At 37.8% G+C, this 17,329-nt stretch overlaps 1 protein-coding gene across 1 annotated transcript in view; it reads left to right on the forward strand.

The window, feature by feature from the left end:
- The window catches only part of LOC140236608 (uncharacterized), a 197,920-nt gene that overhangs the window by 149,341 nt on the left and 31,250 nt on the right, over positions 1-17,329 (forward strand). The window contains 8 exon segments of the mRNA XM_072316531.1: positions 1,191-1,517; positions 1,802-1,872; positions 6,977-7,223; positions 9,740-9,902; positions 9,904-10,051; positions 10,997-11,165; positions 16,404-16,494; positions 17,155-17,213. Of these exon segments, the coding sequence (XP_072172632.1) occupies positions 1,191-1,517; positions 1,802-1,872; positions 6,977-7,223; positions 9,740-9,902; positions 9,904-10,051; positions 10,997-11,165; positions 16,404-16,494; positions 17,155-17,213 (1,275 nt within the window).

The following is a 17,329-nucleotide window of genomic DNA, read 5'->3' on the forward strand; positions in this document are numbered from 1 at the left end:
AACCATGCATTTGCTAGATAACTGCTCTCAGCAACAAGTCATCTTTAAGTAACCACAGGGATCGATTTTATATATGCAAGTTTTTTCCTTTTCCTGTCATTTAATTGCGGGGAAAATTTTAAAGGAAATTTGATGACTATTTTATTTGCAGGCGCAGTCTGATACTCATAAGACTTATGAAGCAATTGTGACCCGCTACAACAAAATGATCCTAAAGTCGGGCGAGGTCGATTATTTGAAAATTGCATGATATAATCCCCTAATCTTTCTGCTTTAAATTGATATATAACACATTTTATAAAAATAATCGGCTGCGGAGATATCGATGTTTAAAAGAGAGTATGTCGAGACGTCTGGAAAATCACTGTTTCGAGAAAAGCGCCCTAAAAGTCTTCCTTTCGACGCAATCGCGACAATAGAAAGTCAATAGAAGGTAAGCTCTAGCAACCCCCGAAGAGTTCATTCAAGCACATCAGCGTCGGCGGTCTCCTCACCAACCAATCAGTGACCAGGATGTGAGAAGCGGCTGAGCATAGCGCACCCCGCCCGCACGCACCAGTCGACTGGGCAGTGTGCGAGCTTCACGCTTCGGTTAGCAGCAAGCAGCAAACTGACCAATGAGATCACTCTGGTCGTTGTTAGGGGCGGAGCCTATCTGTGGCGCTCAATCCAAATTTTCGAACCAGTTTCTGCTTCGTTGAAACGCCAAAAAACATGGCTCAGAAAAACGTTTTTTTTTTAATCTTTCCTTTGATCATTTTGCTTCAAAATTTCGACAGATGATAGAAGACATGTTAGACTCCAATAATATATCAAAAACAGAAAATCGAAATTTTTGACCAATTTTAATGCTCTGACTTCAAACTCGATTTTCACGGCTTCGACCGTGCGCGACTTTAGGACCTTTTTGTTGTAGCGGGTCACAATTGTTATATTCATGTTTCTAATTACCGTCAACGACCGTATACGGAACAGAACACGAGTATTACTACTGAGGAATTCTAAACATACCGTAGAACAATACTAAACATACCGTTATCTTGGCTTTTCAGGTAAATCATTACACTACACAGACAATCAGAAAAGGCTTACACCATGTCTAGTCTTGTTAGTCACAGGAGTAAGAAATATTTTATTTTTCTAACACAAACATTCCAGGCTATATTTATCCGTTGTTCTCTTATTTTTAGCATTGCCAAGACTGGTGGATTCTCCCTGGATATTGGATGTAACAAGCGATTCAGTTTTAATAGCATGGAACGCCTGGAAGGACGGCTACGATTATGGCACTGGACCGGTGCACTCGTACCTGATTACGTACAGTTGGACAGATGACGTAGGGAACACAGGCAACTCCGATGAACCCGTTGTAATCTCTGGGGACAGCACTGCTAATATCACTGGTCTTTATGGATATAGAGATTATGAGTTTCTTCTGTCCGTCAGGCGAGAGGTAGACGGTATACCAACGGGTGGGATCAGCAGGTCACCTATCAGAGTAAAGACACAATGCGATGGTGAGTCCAAGCAATACTTTTGGATTATCCTACATGTTTTAAATTCGAATATCTCAGTGTACAACCTGGTGTATGTGCTGTAAAAATCATTTTCGCGGGTGTGTTTGCTTTAATAGAAACGCCTATTGTTAAGGTCATAAATATGCACATAATCTATTTTGGTTACAATATGAAAACAGTGTGGGATAAGAGTGGCTGTTAACGTCTCATACAGGTCTGTTTTTATTTTTCACTGACCTTTTTTTTTTCCAATTTGTTTCTCATTGCTTGCAAAATGTTCTCAGCGCCTCTTTACGCTCCATCAGCGATGACTGTCAACATCACTGGTGCAGTTAGTATCGAAGTAACTTGGCAGGTAAGAATGATATCAAGTGGTTCGAAAGACGGCAGTAAAAGATGAAACATAAAGGTATGGTGTATTTCGCTCTACATGTAAGACTGAGATGATGGTGAACCCATTATTACTGGAAAGCAGTTCTTTATAACACTCTATTTATAATGGGACACTGTTGCAAAGGGCATATAACTCTGGACTTTCAATCGGACATCCCTGGCTAGAATCCCTTCTAGTGTTTATAAGTCTTTGGACAAGATGTTGTACACGGTATATCCCCTCCACTCATGTGTATAAGTTCGTACCTGGCAACAACAGAGTAATGTCAATGACAGCCGAAAGCCGCTGGTAGGCCAAGGGCAACAGTGAAAGATGATAATCAAATTATTATTCTTGATTTCAGTTAAGTTCAGTTCAGTTTTTATTTCTGCATTTCAAAATCAATACAAATCAACAAATCAACAAAATACTTTGATACATAGTCATTTACACAGCTAATATTCGTAACGTTTCGATCTTACATTTTCTTTTTTTTCAAGAACGAATATCATATATGAAAGGAAGCAATAGGAAATGATAAAAATGAAATGCAGGGGACCATCATAAGCTAAGCTTGACGAGGAAGATGGCCCTAGGTAAAGAGATACATAAAGAAAATCTTGCCACTCACTGAGTGGGGGGTAATTGTGCGAAGGGCACAATAAAGATTGATTGATTGATTGATTGATTGATTGATTTTATTTCTGCCTTTTTTCCAAATCACACATAACAAAAGAATACACATATTTGGAAATCACGTTACACGACATTTATTAAAGTAAGCATATACTGTAATACAAATTAATTCAAGGTACATATACATATACACACTACGAACATGACAGTATTCGATATATAAAACATGTAGCATATCACTCACAAAAAAAGAAAGTTCGGAGGAGAATCATCAAATCAACACTTGTAGATTATATGAATAATAATGAAATATTCATTCAGAGCATATGATCACGTCGTTTCATTAAACGAATTTCAAAGAGAAGAATATAACAGAGGGGATTTGAATAAATTTATATTAGAAATTAAACATTTTGGTTATTATAATAACAGAAAAGCAGGAGACCGCGATCATAAGCAGCAGCTTGACATGGATCGAGGCCTCGGGGTAAAATTCAAAGCTTAAAATCGATTTACATATCTGTATAATGGACGTGTCTACCAAAGCAGAATCAATAGTCAAATCGAAAATATTGTAATAATTTATGAAATTAAAAGTAAAGGAGAAATTCAAAATAGTTTTCGTTTATTTCTTATCAATAGGCATTTTTTTACCATAATGCTGTGCTGAGGTGAGTGCTGTGCTGTGCTGTGCTGTGCGGAGCTGTGCATGTGATACAATACAATTTTATTAATTTAATGTTTAAGAGAGACCATAAAGAAAAATTAACATGGTAATGTGTAGTGCATTAGCGTTCTACATGACCCTTTATATATATATATATATATATATATATATATTTTTTTTTTATTCATGTTCCATATTCCACATTTCGTACAAGTTTTATATTCCATTTGATTTGAAGCAGAAATGTTTTTCACACAATGGTCAGTTTCAACCAATAATGCACAAATGTATAAGGACATATATTAACGTGTAATATGAGGAACCCACTAAAAAGCAAAGCTTGTAGGATGTGGGTTCCAAAAATGTAACATAGGGTTTTAGTACAGTATATCAAAGTCAGAAGTGACGTAACATGCAAAATTCAAAATATCGAGAATATTACAATGTTTACGGGATGTACAAAGTATAGTATATAATGTTTATGATTAACTTATGGTATAAATGCTTAGAAAAGTAGGAAGTTAATCAAACTGGTGAGGTCTTCCGAGCGAGGCATCATTTGAGTATATGCAAAAAAAAAAAAAAAAAAGAATTTAAGCGATTACGGCAAAATAATTACACATAGGATTTCAGAAAATTGGCTTTGACATTTTTCTTAAAGGAGCTTAAAGAACTTGAGTGCAACCGAACCGAATCTAACTCATTCCAGAAAGAAGGGCCGGTAGATGTAATTGTCTTAAGGGCTAGAACTGTACGAACAGGGGAAAAATGATAGGATTCACTGTGTCTTGTAGGGTAAGTATGAATATCACTGTTTTTCACAAACATTGAGGAAAATATACTAGGAAGGTCACCAGTATTCAACTTATACATGAAAATTCCAACATGATATAAATACAAATCAGAAATTTTTAACAATTTACTTGAAACAAACAATTCATCAGTGTGATCACAAAATTGTGCTCGATTTATAATTATAAGGCCTTTTTCTGAACCAAGAATAAGAATCAATTTTAGTCTTTGAGCAATTCCCCCAGGCTAATATTCCGTCATTCAAGTAAGGTAATAATAAAGTTTTATAAAGAGAATGCAATATTGGCTTTGGGAAGAGATATTTCAGTTTGTGAATAATTCCAACATTCATGCACAACAATTTACATAAATAATCAACATGTACCTTCCATGAAAGGTTACTGTCAATATAAATACATAAAAATTTTGTTGAATATATTTGATTTAACTGTAAACCGTTCATTAAAACTAAACCTGGAAGAGATTTTATTGTTTTACTGAAAACCATATAATTGGTCTTATTTATGTTAAGCGACAATTTATTTGCCTGAATCCACTCAAACACCAAATTAAGTTCATTATTCAGAGAATCGAGCAAAACATAAGGATCTGAGTGAGAATAAAAGAGACTTGTATCATCTGCGAACAGAAGAAAAGACAGCAGAGAGGATGAGTTACGGAAGTCATTGATGTATAAAATGAATAAGAGAGGACCAAAGAGGGAGCCCTGTGGAACACCACAACAAATCGAGTTTATATCAGATTCATGATTATTTACGGAAACAAATTGAGATCGACCGGTAAGATAACTTCTGAACCACTCCAAGGCCTTTCCAAAAATGCCGTAATGATTTAGTTTATACAAAAGAATTTCGTGGTCTATTGTGTCAAAGGCCTTGGAGTAGTCCAGAAACAGACCGACTGTATGCGACTTTGTGTCTATAACTCTTACAACTTTCTCAACCAGAAGTAATAATTATAGCATGGGTGGTTGCATGTTTTTTCCGAAACCCGAATTGATTATCAGCTAAAATATCACAATCGTCTACAAATTTGATTAAACGATTATTAATCACCTTCTCAAGTAATTTAGAAAAGGATGACAGAAGGGATATTGGTCGATAATTTCCCAACTCATCCTCTCTGCCTTTCTTATAGATTGGAATAACTTTAGCAATTTTCATTTTAATGGGCACAATGGAGATAAATTCAAAATGTGAACTAAGGGTGATAGTATTCCGTTTATAATACATTTCATGAGGTGATTAGAAATCCCATCATGACCTGTACTCTTCTTGGGACTAAAAGAATTGACAATACTGGGAGAAAAAATAAAGACTGTGGATTGGAATTTAAAAGGTAAGAATGAAATGGTCTGTGTACAGATGAAATATTGCGGGCCAGATTCGGACCAATATTAACAAACAAAAAAAAGAGTTGAATGCTTCCGCAATTTCCACATCATCTGTTAAATTCTTCCCTTCACAAAGGATATTATCAATGATACCCTTCCTTTACACGTTTATGAATAACGCTATTTATTACATGCCAGGTAGATTTTGCATCTGACCTGTGCTGTTCAAACAAAGAACAAAAATAATCTTTTTTTTTTTTTGCTTTACGTAACAGAGACGTAAGAGTATTCCGATATTTAATGTACTTTGGTTTATTCAAAGCTGTATTACATGATTTATACCTGTAAAATAAAGTATTTTTTCTGTTTATGGATCTACGTAAAGCTTTTGTTATCCAGGGTGAGCGCGGAACTGTTTTGTAGTTTCCTCTTTGATTTCTCAAAGGGAAATGCATGCGATATAAAGGTACCAAAATATTCATAAATCTGTCGTACGCGTCATTCGGATCAGTGCAGTTTAAAACCTCATTCCAATCAATTTCGGATAAACTTTTTTTGAACAGCTGGATATTATGATCGGAGAACACTCGTGATTGCGATAAATTTTTACACACCTTTTGTTTATGCGATTCAGGTACAGTAGAAATGGAAGAAACTATAACGGGAAAATGATCTGATATGTCCGTAACAGCGATACATTGATCATCATAATCATGGCTGTTTAAAGATATCGATCAGTGTTGCGGAGGCTCCAAATAATCTTGTAGGCTTGGTGATACAAGGAGTGAAAGAGGATGATACCATAGTATCAAGAAAATCACGTGTTTGTGGCTTACCATAATCAAGTAAGTCTAAGTTAAAAATCTCCCATTATGTACACGTGTTTGTTGCGGAGATGGGGCGAATCTAAAATAATTTCTAAGGTTGAGATGAAGTCAGAATGATTACAATTTGGGGGCTTGTAAATTTCTCCTATCAATACTTTTTTTTACCACCTGGCATACTTATGTCAATGAAAATACTTTCAATTGAATCAGACATATAATTTTCAGTCATCCTAGTTTTACATAATCCCAAAACTGAAAGTTTTACATTCAAAGTGTCAAGAAAAAATTGTAACTAGTCAAAATTTTTAATCAAACTTCTTATATTATAATGCATAACTGAGAAAGTATACTCCGCTCTGAAAGACTGAAGCTGTGCTACGTGTCGCGGTAAAATATAACAAGATGTTGTTAGTTTCGGATGGAATGTAGCGTCATGGTCATCATAAATAAGGTCAAGATTAGGCATATCATCATTAAGAGTATTGATATCATCAATACCGTTGGATACACTACCTAACATTTTTAACAGACATACATGGGTAAGGTAATAAGGTTGTGTAACATTGCTTGGCATCATCCTCAGAAGAGAATACAATAACATCAGATATCTCAGTTTGCTCAACCAATTTGTTACAATCTGAAATGCATATGACATGTATATAACATGTATAAGAACAATGTATATAACATGTATAAGAACAATGGAGAACAGAAATCTATTAAGGCATTCAAGGTACTTTGGCATATCTAAAGAAATGAAAAAGAAAATGTTACTCAAACTGTAACAAATGTTGTGGTTCGTATGTAAAGCTGCCCAACCACCCTGGGTCAGAGTGGCTTCGGTGCAACTCGTCTTCATTCAGCTACAACTTGACGTACTGGCCGAGCGAATACCCAGCCGATTTTAGAGTCATGGGGTTCGAAGGTGACTATTCCATCACCCATCTTGCAACCGACTTGAGTCCTTGTTCTGAGTACATTTTCTCTGTGGTGATTATCAACTCGATAGACTTGCCCGGGCCTGAGGGGAAAATAAATGGAACAACTGATGTCATAGGTAAGTTGATGCAATGAAGACTTTCTGTCCACACGGATCGTATAAGCCTAACTCACTGGAGGAGACATCGCTGCGACTTGTGCGACTCAAAAGCCAAAATATGTACTGAAAAGTTTTTAAGTTTATAACCTACATGTATATCCAACAATCTACATAATATAACCAACAAATCGCGCCGTCTCCGTCAGTCCGTGGACATCCTCGAGGCGTCTTCTCAGTAACGGATACGTCTCCGCGACATCTCCGCAACGTCTCCGCATAGTCGCTGGTAGGTCGCGATTGGTACCCGCAAGGTTGCGAAAACGTCCTGGATACGTTGCTACAACCAAGAAGACGTCTCCGTGGCCTGATGGAGAATTGAAAAATAAAATAGTCTTGAAAAATATCTAACATGTTCAAATCTCTTGCAATTTCCGCAAATCATCCTAGCTTGCACGAGACGTTGCGGAGATGTTGCGGAGACGACACCGCAACCAGCGAGACTCGAGTCGCCACCAGGTTGCCACCTTGTTCCAAGCCAATAAGATACCTACTTCGAATATAAAAAGAAACCGATGAGAAATTGTGAGCACTTCATAGTAACTACATAGCATCCAAGCAGTGTCAAGAAGCTGGTGGATGGGGGCTTACCTAAGCTCACCTAAAATCAGCTGGTATTGTCTTCAGAGGGATCACTCCTGAAACTGCAACGAAGAAATTGTTTTCCCCTCGATGAGTAACGACACAAAATATCACACAAGAGCTATGTGCTTCTTTATGTTTTGTTTTGGGACCGCGTAGACGAGTTAGCGAGTTAGCGAGTTATAAACGAGTTAGCATAATTAATTATTCCTTCGGCTCAGGTGCATGAAAGAAAAAAGATCCCACCGAGCTTCATGGTGGTGCTAGTATACATGCTATAAAAGCGATTTTCATGGTAGTCGTACTAGTACTCCTTTGGCGCCCAGTTTGGTCGACACTACCACTGACACACACACATACACACACACAATAATTATGTACCTCTTAATAACTACAATTCCTGTACAACGTAGTGATAAGTAAAGGAATTTAGATTTAGCACAACGGAGAAGAGAGAAATGAAGACCTGAATATAAGAACGACCCAAGTCCAATTTTTGGCCAAATTCAGTTCGACAAGGGAAATTGTAGCTTTATATGCATGGACTCATCTTGTGTATCAATGATAAATCCTAATTACCCCCGGAAGTGCCTGAAATGAATGAGTTAAATCTTATATTAATGTAAGAATGAAGGACTTGGGTCATTCTTTGATAGCGCCCTCTCTCATCCTTCTCTCATCTCTATAGCAGAATATCATGTATATGAATCAAAGAACGACCCAAGTCCACCACACAAAATGGCCCCTCCACAATTAATGTAAATGTCAATTGTCATAATAATATATGTTCTAATTTGTAAATACAATGTTGCCTTCTCTTCACAGTTAAATATAATATTATTGGACAAATAAAAAGATATGAAGTTTTTTTTTTAGTTTACTCGAAATGGTCTTCCATGGACTTGGGTCGTTCTTATATTCATATACTCAGACGTCAGCATAAATATATGGGTCCAGCCAAACTAGCTCTACTTTGTATACATGCCAGAAGATCTATCTGTCACAGTCAACGTCAAGAACAATGTATGCCATTTACATTTGCGAGTATCTAATGTAAAATGAGACTTTATACAATTAGAAACTTTGGATGTAGGAGAGGAATTCCTGAAATTGACATAATCATTATTTCATATACGACTCCGATGCTGAGCTCCCACGTAACCAACTGAGCAATATGAACTGTGCATACGTTTTTGTTTTGTTTTTTGTCTGTATTTCTTAGGGTGGTCCCAACCAATTGACATAAAAATGGTTCGTTATTTTTTTTTTCTTTATCAGTGATCATGAATATGTAAAAACACAAAGTTTCTTGCCGATGCAAGACATTCGACAAAATGTGACCACAACTGCCCGCCCAGGCGCCCTTAACTAAGATTGGCTAAGTGTTTACGCGGTCCCATGGATATGTCTCGGTTGAGATTATAAAAGTTGCATTTGAATTGGCAACGTATACCCCTATCATTGGTAGGCTTTATTTTTTTTTTTTTAGTTAGCGCAACCATGCACGATATTTCAGCTATACAAAAAAAAAAAATACTTAACGGCTAATAAAATTTAACTGAATATAACATTATAGTGTGATAGAAAATCATGAATGTAGAATTAGTCTCAATTGATATGACATGACAGAGTAAAAGACTGTGTATAAAAAGTACACCAATTACTGTGATAGTTGTCAATGTGTAAATATTATATGTATGTGTGTGTGTGAGAGTGTATTTTTCAGTGGTATTGGTATTCATGGTTTCGTACATGTATTCCAACATAATTAACCGAATCATTTTCATGAGTAAGCCAGTGGTATGTAGCGTTTTTTTTTTGTCTGTTTGTTTTTTGTTTTGTTTTTTTTACAAAAGTAGTGACGTAAAAAACGAAAGCAATGTTTCTCTACCCAGCACCTGATCCAGTGGACGATCTTACAGCTACCTCGGAGTCGTATGATAACGTCAAGATATTGTGGGCAGAACCAGCCACAAAGTGCTTCCCAATCGCCTACCAAGTCACACGCACCCTTCTGCTACGGGACCAGTGCGACGACACCGAATCAGACAACTCAAAAGTCTCTACAACAAATGAGACCTTCTACACCTATGACGACTTGTATGCACATTCAACATACAACTTTACTGTCCTCCCATATTATGTGGACCGTGACGACTACATGGCCATACAGGCATCGTGGACGATGTTTCATTCAAATGAATCAGGTACTTCATAACAGAAATTAAGTGAGTGAAAGTATGATTGTGTGTGGAAAATATATCTAAATATGCTTCTCAACTGTAGTGAATGGCTTGTGGACCATGAATCCATGGTTGTATGTTTTCCAAGAAAAAAAATCTTTTGTTTTCGGTTAGCCTCTCTTTCGAATATTCCATGTGATAACTAAAATAATGAGATTGACTTGTAATAACACGAAGAAGAAAAAACAAAACAAAACAAAACAAAATCAGAGTAATAACGGTGCCAGCGAAAAGGCAAAGGTGTTGAATCGTCTGCTTGAGAGAGGAAGAAAAAAATGGAAGAAATTTGTGATATTTGGAAAAGACTGCGTGCATTTTTTTTCGTGAGTCGCAAATGCTATCATTTAGACATAATTATGCATGTATCCTTTAGTGTTTGTCTGTATCAACTAATTTTGCATATGGACTTCAAATCTTGGTTCTTACAATAATGTAGGATTTGGATGAATACCTCTCATATGTATATCTCTTTCTCTTACGTATAAAGTCTGGACGTTATACAGAGACTGCAAAAGATAGGAAAAGAGACAAACATAAAAAAAAAAATGTGTAAATTGATTAGTGAGAAACCTCTCGCGTGTGGTATCAGTACCGTAATTTAGCCATATCTTACAAGCCGGTTGTGGTTTCATGATATTCACTGCAAGTGTAATCCAGTTTTAAATCGAAGTTTGCTTTTGTACTTTTTTATACAAACAGATTATGGACATGGGAATTTTGAAAAAAAAAAATGTTATAAGTAGGACCAAACTTCGTAAAAATGATATTGATTGTTATGTAGTACCTACAGAAAAACCCGGTAGCCTTACAGTAGGAACTGGCACGGAACAGACGCTGACATACATGTGGTTAATACCACCATGTCAAACCAGGAATGGAGATATTTTCTATCGATGTACATTCATGAAGCTACGAGATGACAACACCCCTACTTTTCCAGAGGAGATATTCACGGCTTATACGACTTTGACGTACCGGTCCTTATCAGATTACACAAGCTATAACTTCACTGTCTGTGCATATACCTCTGCTGGAGCGGGTCCGTGCGACAGTATTCAAGCCAGAACCCTTCCAAGTGGTTCGTATTTTTTGGATATCTTGATTGTCTTATGGTTAGGCTGTGTGTGTGTGTGTGTGTGGGGGGGGGGGGAGGGGGTACAAACTTGAATTAATTTGCCGACGATATTTGTATTAACATGATTTGTGACACTATATTGATGGCATTGCTTTTAATGGTCGGAGACACATGAACTATAAGGCTACGCCACAGCTGATCTAAAATAACAATAATTAAAAAAGATATGTCTACTTTTTTTTCTTTTTTTTTATGGTAGAGACGCTACGGCCAGGCTATCTGTGGTTGCTCTAGGCCTCACGCTCCTTTTCTGGAGAAACCATAGAAACCTGGGTTAAATGCAGCATATTCCATAAATCATTAAAAAAAAAATCAATTGAATCGTAGATTTTTTTTTTTTTTTAAGTTGAGGCAGATGAAGGGAAATTTTCTATGCTTTCAAACAAACAACATATTTGGGGATGTTTTCCAGCTCTAAAAAAAAAAAGTTAAGAGCCTCCATACGAGACTAGTCATCCAGTCACTCTTAAAAACGAAAAAAAAATAGCAAATTACCTCATATACCAATAAAAATTCATTAAAAATACAAAAACCCTGATTCATTCAACTTCTTCATGGCCTGCAGAAGCTCCTGTCCGTCAAGCAATGTCAAACACCACCAAAGGTGGCAATTTTCCACTTGACTGATTTTTAATGATTTTTTTTTTGTAAAAAATAACATCACCTCATCTTTGTATTGCCTTCCCTGTAGGCAATGCACGAGTTGAATTAGGAGCGTGAGGCCTATAGAGCAGTCAAGTGCTTCCAAACACTTTTTTTAACACCGTCATCTTGTAGAAATATTAATTCCGACTACAACAATATAAAACTTCTTACATTTCATGCTTGTTTTCAGCAGAGTGGACCCCATCAAGCTACAATGCACCATGTACTGAAATTCAATCAATGCACCTTTACTGGCATTATACCTTGGGTTCGGTGAAATTGGATGTAGATTGCGTCTAGGGCCCATTATAGACAACAATTCAATGGCATTCATGAAGTCCAATTTGAAGGTTTATGCTGGATACCCTGACAACCTCCCAAAATATCGAAATAATTATTCATAACACATTTCAAGGTAAATATTTAAGTTCAATGAGCAAGAAAGGGAAGTTCAATGTCACTGTTCCATGGAGCATTTGAGCCAACCACCAGGCCATATGATGTACTTTTACAATGTAAATCAATGTAAAACTCAATATAAAAACTGTTATATATATTACTTATAGATAGTCCACTTCTTGGTAAGACCAAAGTCTCATGTGCCCTGGCATTGACCCTTGAACTCTTCCTCCTTAGCCCTTTTCTCTCTCTTCCTCTGTCTTCCTGTCCCCCTCTGGCCTTTGACCTCCTATTTATTCTTTCCACGCGTATATAAAGCCCTGGTCACAACACTTACTTGCCATGCGTCCTTTTCGTCCGTACGTTCTTGGCGGAGGCCACGGCATTCACGTTTGTTTTGTTTTTTCTAAAAACGTAGGGAGGAAGTGACTAGGGCAGGGAGGAAGTACGTCAACGCACGACACTCGCACGGTTGCGCAGGGTGTAATTACTTGTACGTGGCCCGCACGCCACGCCTGGCCATGAGGGGTTACGTGCATCGTACGTTGTGCACGTGGTAAGTGAGTTGTACGCGCTTACAACTTACAATCTGCGTGCGATTGCCGCGTTCTCTTGCGGAGGCTGTAATTACACGTGCTGTTCACGTACGGTAACCCTACTCTGTCGCATGTTGTAAGTGCGCGCAAGTGCGATGATTTTTTTTTTTCCCGTCAGATGCTAGGGGTAGGCCTAATTATAGGACCATCTTCCGAGGTTCTTCAGATGTATAATCATACGTCTTCTCCATACGTGTAAATGGTAGTTTAACCTTCTGTGTCTCATATTCATTTCATGTCTATAGGTTTTTATATTTTGTTGAAAGAAAATGAGATTGAAATAAATGAACTAATAAATTAATGAAATAGTATATGTGAAATTTGTGCATATTTGACTCACTGAGAGAGAAATAGGCTATAATTATCAGGTATAGGTCATAGGTTACATCACGTATAAAATGGCATTGTATTACCTGATGTAGGCTAATAGGCACCTGTCAATATCAGGTATACAGTGACATTGTATAACATTATATTGGTTGAAACATCCTAACACATTGGCACTGGAGGTGAGATGCATATGATTTGCTGTTATGAAGTCTACCATCTCTATACCCAGTTTCAGAGGTGGTGGCATTTCAGCCATGGAGTCATTTTTAGCTAGATTTATTAGCATAGATTTATCAGCATATTACTAGAACAATGAATGTAGGTCTATGGTTTTGCAGATTTATCTGAGTCTGAAGGTGTCACGTTTGCAATTAAGGCCCTATATAAGGTAATACTGTCACAGAAATTTCTTCCTTGCTTAATTTCAAAATATATACATTCTCAATTTCAGAGAATGGTACTGACTTTATCACTGTTCTGCATACATGCACAATGATGGTCGATGCCTTTTAACCACGTTTGTGCAACTCATAAATGTAACAATTTTTCAAAACTCAAAAAACCTGGTCACTTCGTGTACTGACCACTTAGAGCTCAAGATTTCTTATGCTTTGCTTCTTCAAGCAGTTTTTGACGGTGTCTTTTGTGCCCTTTCTAATGATATAACAATCATTTTTTCTGTGTATGCGATTTTTTTCGATCCCATAATCATTACAGGGCATTTCTGACCGGTAGGTGAAATAGAACAGTATGCATAATTGCCAACATCAGGACATCTTGGAGACGAAATGATGATACTCTTCCGTCGTCTCGGCTCGTGTACATTGCAGAAATCACTGCGCACAGCTTGCGTTTTAAGTGAGGAGCAGGTGCTCATTCGACAAGTTCGGTACGGTCTGCGTGCTCTATTGAACAGTTGAACTCAGGGAAGTGTCGAATAAGCACGGGCTGCGCACTTATTACGTGATCAACACGTACGTGCTACGTGCGCCGTCCGTCGAGCAAGTGACGGTGAAAAAATTTTAAAAGACGCACGGAGTTAGTGCGTTCGCTGTAGAGGGCACGTACGTTGCCCGCACTTACGGCGAATCCGTAGCCCGAACGCAGCGAAAGTTCCTCGTGTCCTAAAAGTGCTACGGCGTGTCTGCGTGCTCCAAAATCCGTACTGAGGCGGTACTTGCTACGTACGGATCCCCAAATTTTGCCCACGTTTTTGCAAGTAGACAGCACGCACTTGCAAATACGGCGAGTTGTGACCACGGCTTAAGAGAGCAGCTTTGTTTTTGTCTGTGTGTGCGTTTTGTGTGCGTACTCGTTTTATGTTCTGTTTCCCGAGAACTATGTCAAATTGTCTTGTTGCATTATTACTATAAGTTTCACGACTCACGAGGGGACTGCATTCTACAAGCTTGGCTTTTTAGCAGTCCCCTCCATTTCCGACCTTTTCTTTCTTATGATTCAGTCACATTTTGCCCATGTATTTCTTCAACTAGTATGTTTATTTATTCATTTAAACAAATGACGTATATCTGAATTTCATTTGGAAATGTAATAGTTACATTGTACTTATTTGTTTATATGAAATTGTCATATTATATGCTTTGGCCGGAAATGAAATAAAAATGAAATGAAATGGAATGAAATAAGGTAGGAATTAGAGTTTACAGAGGATGAAGGATAGAATGGGATGGGACGGGAAATAGGGGGGGGGGGGGGAGTCCAGGACATGCCTACAGAATGGCCCTACTATTGTACATGAGGGCAACAACAGAGAGCATGAGTACAGGTTTCTACAATACACAGAAAACTGTCAGGGCACTGGATTGGTAGTCTGACTTACCCCTTGAAGAATATTTCCAAATTTGAGCTAGCAGGTACCATGGCAGCAACCCCGGGAACCTTCCCGTATACACTCTGCATGCCGTTTGCTGGCGAGACATCGCATTCTGGCAGACGACTCTCATGCCCACTGCCTACCAGTCTCGCAGTAAAGGCCTCACGCTCCTTTTCCGGGCTCCCATAAAAACCTGTGTTAAATGCAGCATATTCCATAAATCTCACAAAATTAATCGAATCGTAGATCTTTTTTTTTAAGTTGAAGCAGATGAAGGGAGATTTTATCTGCTTTCAAGCAAACAACATATTTTAGGGTGTTTTCCAGCTTTAAAAAAGTTAAGAGCCTCCCATACGAGACTAGTCATCCAGTCACTCTCAAAAACGGTAAAAATAGCAAATTACCTCATATATCAATAAAAATTCATTAAAAATATAAAAACCCTGATTCATTCAACTTCTTCATAGCCTGCAAAAGCTCCAGTCCTCAAGCAATGTCAAACACCACCAAAGGTGGCAATATTCCACTTGACTGATTTTTAATGATTTTTCATTTGTAAAGAATAAAATTACCTCATCTTTGTACTACCTTCCCTGTAGGCAATGCGCGAGTTGAATTAAGAGCGTGAGGCCTCTAAATTCTGACATTTCTCTCGCTTGACAAGTCTTGTCTACGTTGTATTTTTAACATCTCAATGTCGGAAGGTCGCTATATAAGGGAACGAAAATTCTCTCCTCCGCGTGAATGATCTATTTCTCTCGCTCGAACAGTTTTGTCCAACTTGGATAACTTAACATATAGCAATGTGTTCACTCGATCAGAGCCTGACTAATCATTCCAAGTTTCGATCGTGTAACTGCCGGCAACCAGGGATAGGAGTCGCCTGGAAGTAGCGTCGCTGCACGGAAAGCAGTCAATGACGGGTTCGATTCCGAATCGTTTCAATCTGTAGACGTGTTTGTTAATAAACATGTATTTCACCAGTCAAGTTGCCAATATAGCGATCTTAAAAAACAGACCAATTCGTTAAGAAAATGAAAGCGTTACAACACATCCTCTCCCCTCATGAATAATTTCTTTCTCCCACAAAAATTTTGCTCTTAAACTTTATTTTGCAGTAGCTGTTGAAATTGGTATTGCAAGCAGGCAGTTGACATGACTTTGCATAATATAAAGGACTTCGAGACTTTTATCATTCGAAACTCGCCAAATTTGGCATAAAATTATTTCCTCGAAGATCTCAACAATGGTGATACAGAGTTTTGCCTTTTGGCAGTACTAGTGACATACATAATTATATGACTCTTATAATCCACTTTGTCATTTCACTATGTAATCGTATACATGAAGCTTTAGCATGACTTTTTGTCCATGCAGTTTCAGTGGGTTTGACCGCTGGTTTTGGAGTCGGTATCCCTCTACTTTTGATAGTCCTGGTCGTTGGCATTGTATTTCATCGCAGGCGACGGTGAGTGCAAGATTAAATGTATCTGTAATCAATTGAACCGACTCTAAAGCAATCACCATTGCCAATTTTGGTCAGCCGAAATCAGTAGCAACTCTTTCCCACATGTACCTACAAATATCTCGGCTGGTACACATCATAAATGACTGTCATTACGCTATACTACAGCTGCCAACTAAGCACTTCATTTATAAGCATCTGTACTCATAACCGATTCAACCGAAAACACCCTCCATTGTGTCTTGTCCTATCAACATGCTCAGGTTCAGACAAAAAAAAAAATTTCAATCTTCTAACAACGGAATTCCGTCAAACCATTAACTTTTTGCCCACTAGTTATTGTATACGTAATGCTGAATCTAGTCCGTACAACTTTGTGTTCTGGTTTGTTACCTTGTATAAACCTTACAAATGTTTTTGATTGTATTCAACCGCATTACAAGCTTCTCTTTCATTTCATCTGTACCCTCCGAAACGTTCTGCCAGTTATTGTCTCTTGATCGTATTTGCTATTGTGCACTTTTTGTGCGTCAAGAAAGAAGACAGCCATTTTTCTCTATTCCGTCTGATTTCGCTAGAAAGCAATCCACAGAAGAAGTAACTGTGTTGCTTTTTCGTTTTTTAATGACAATTAATTTGGCGCGTTCTTCCCGCTTTTCTCAGATCTGCTCCCTCGCCTCAAATGGATATTATGCTTGGATCGAAATCTTCAAAAGCTGAGTGTAAGTTATTGGCAAACATGAGCAAATAGGAAGCACTTGCTCGTCCTGTAAATTGTTTACTGCAATGTGTCATTGATTGCATACAGGCGATAATACTACAACGCATTTCTTTACCA

This window comes from Diadema setosum, chromosome 13 (assembly GCF_964275005.1).
Source record: "Diadema setosum chromosome 13, eeDiaSeto1, whole genome shotgun sequence".
NCBI classification, from domain to species: Eukaryota; Metazoa; Echinodermata; class Echinoidea; order Diadematoida; family Diadematidae; genus Diadema; species Diadema setosum.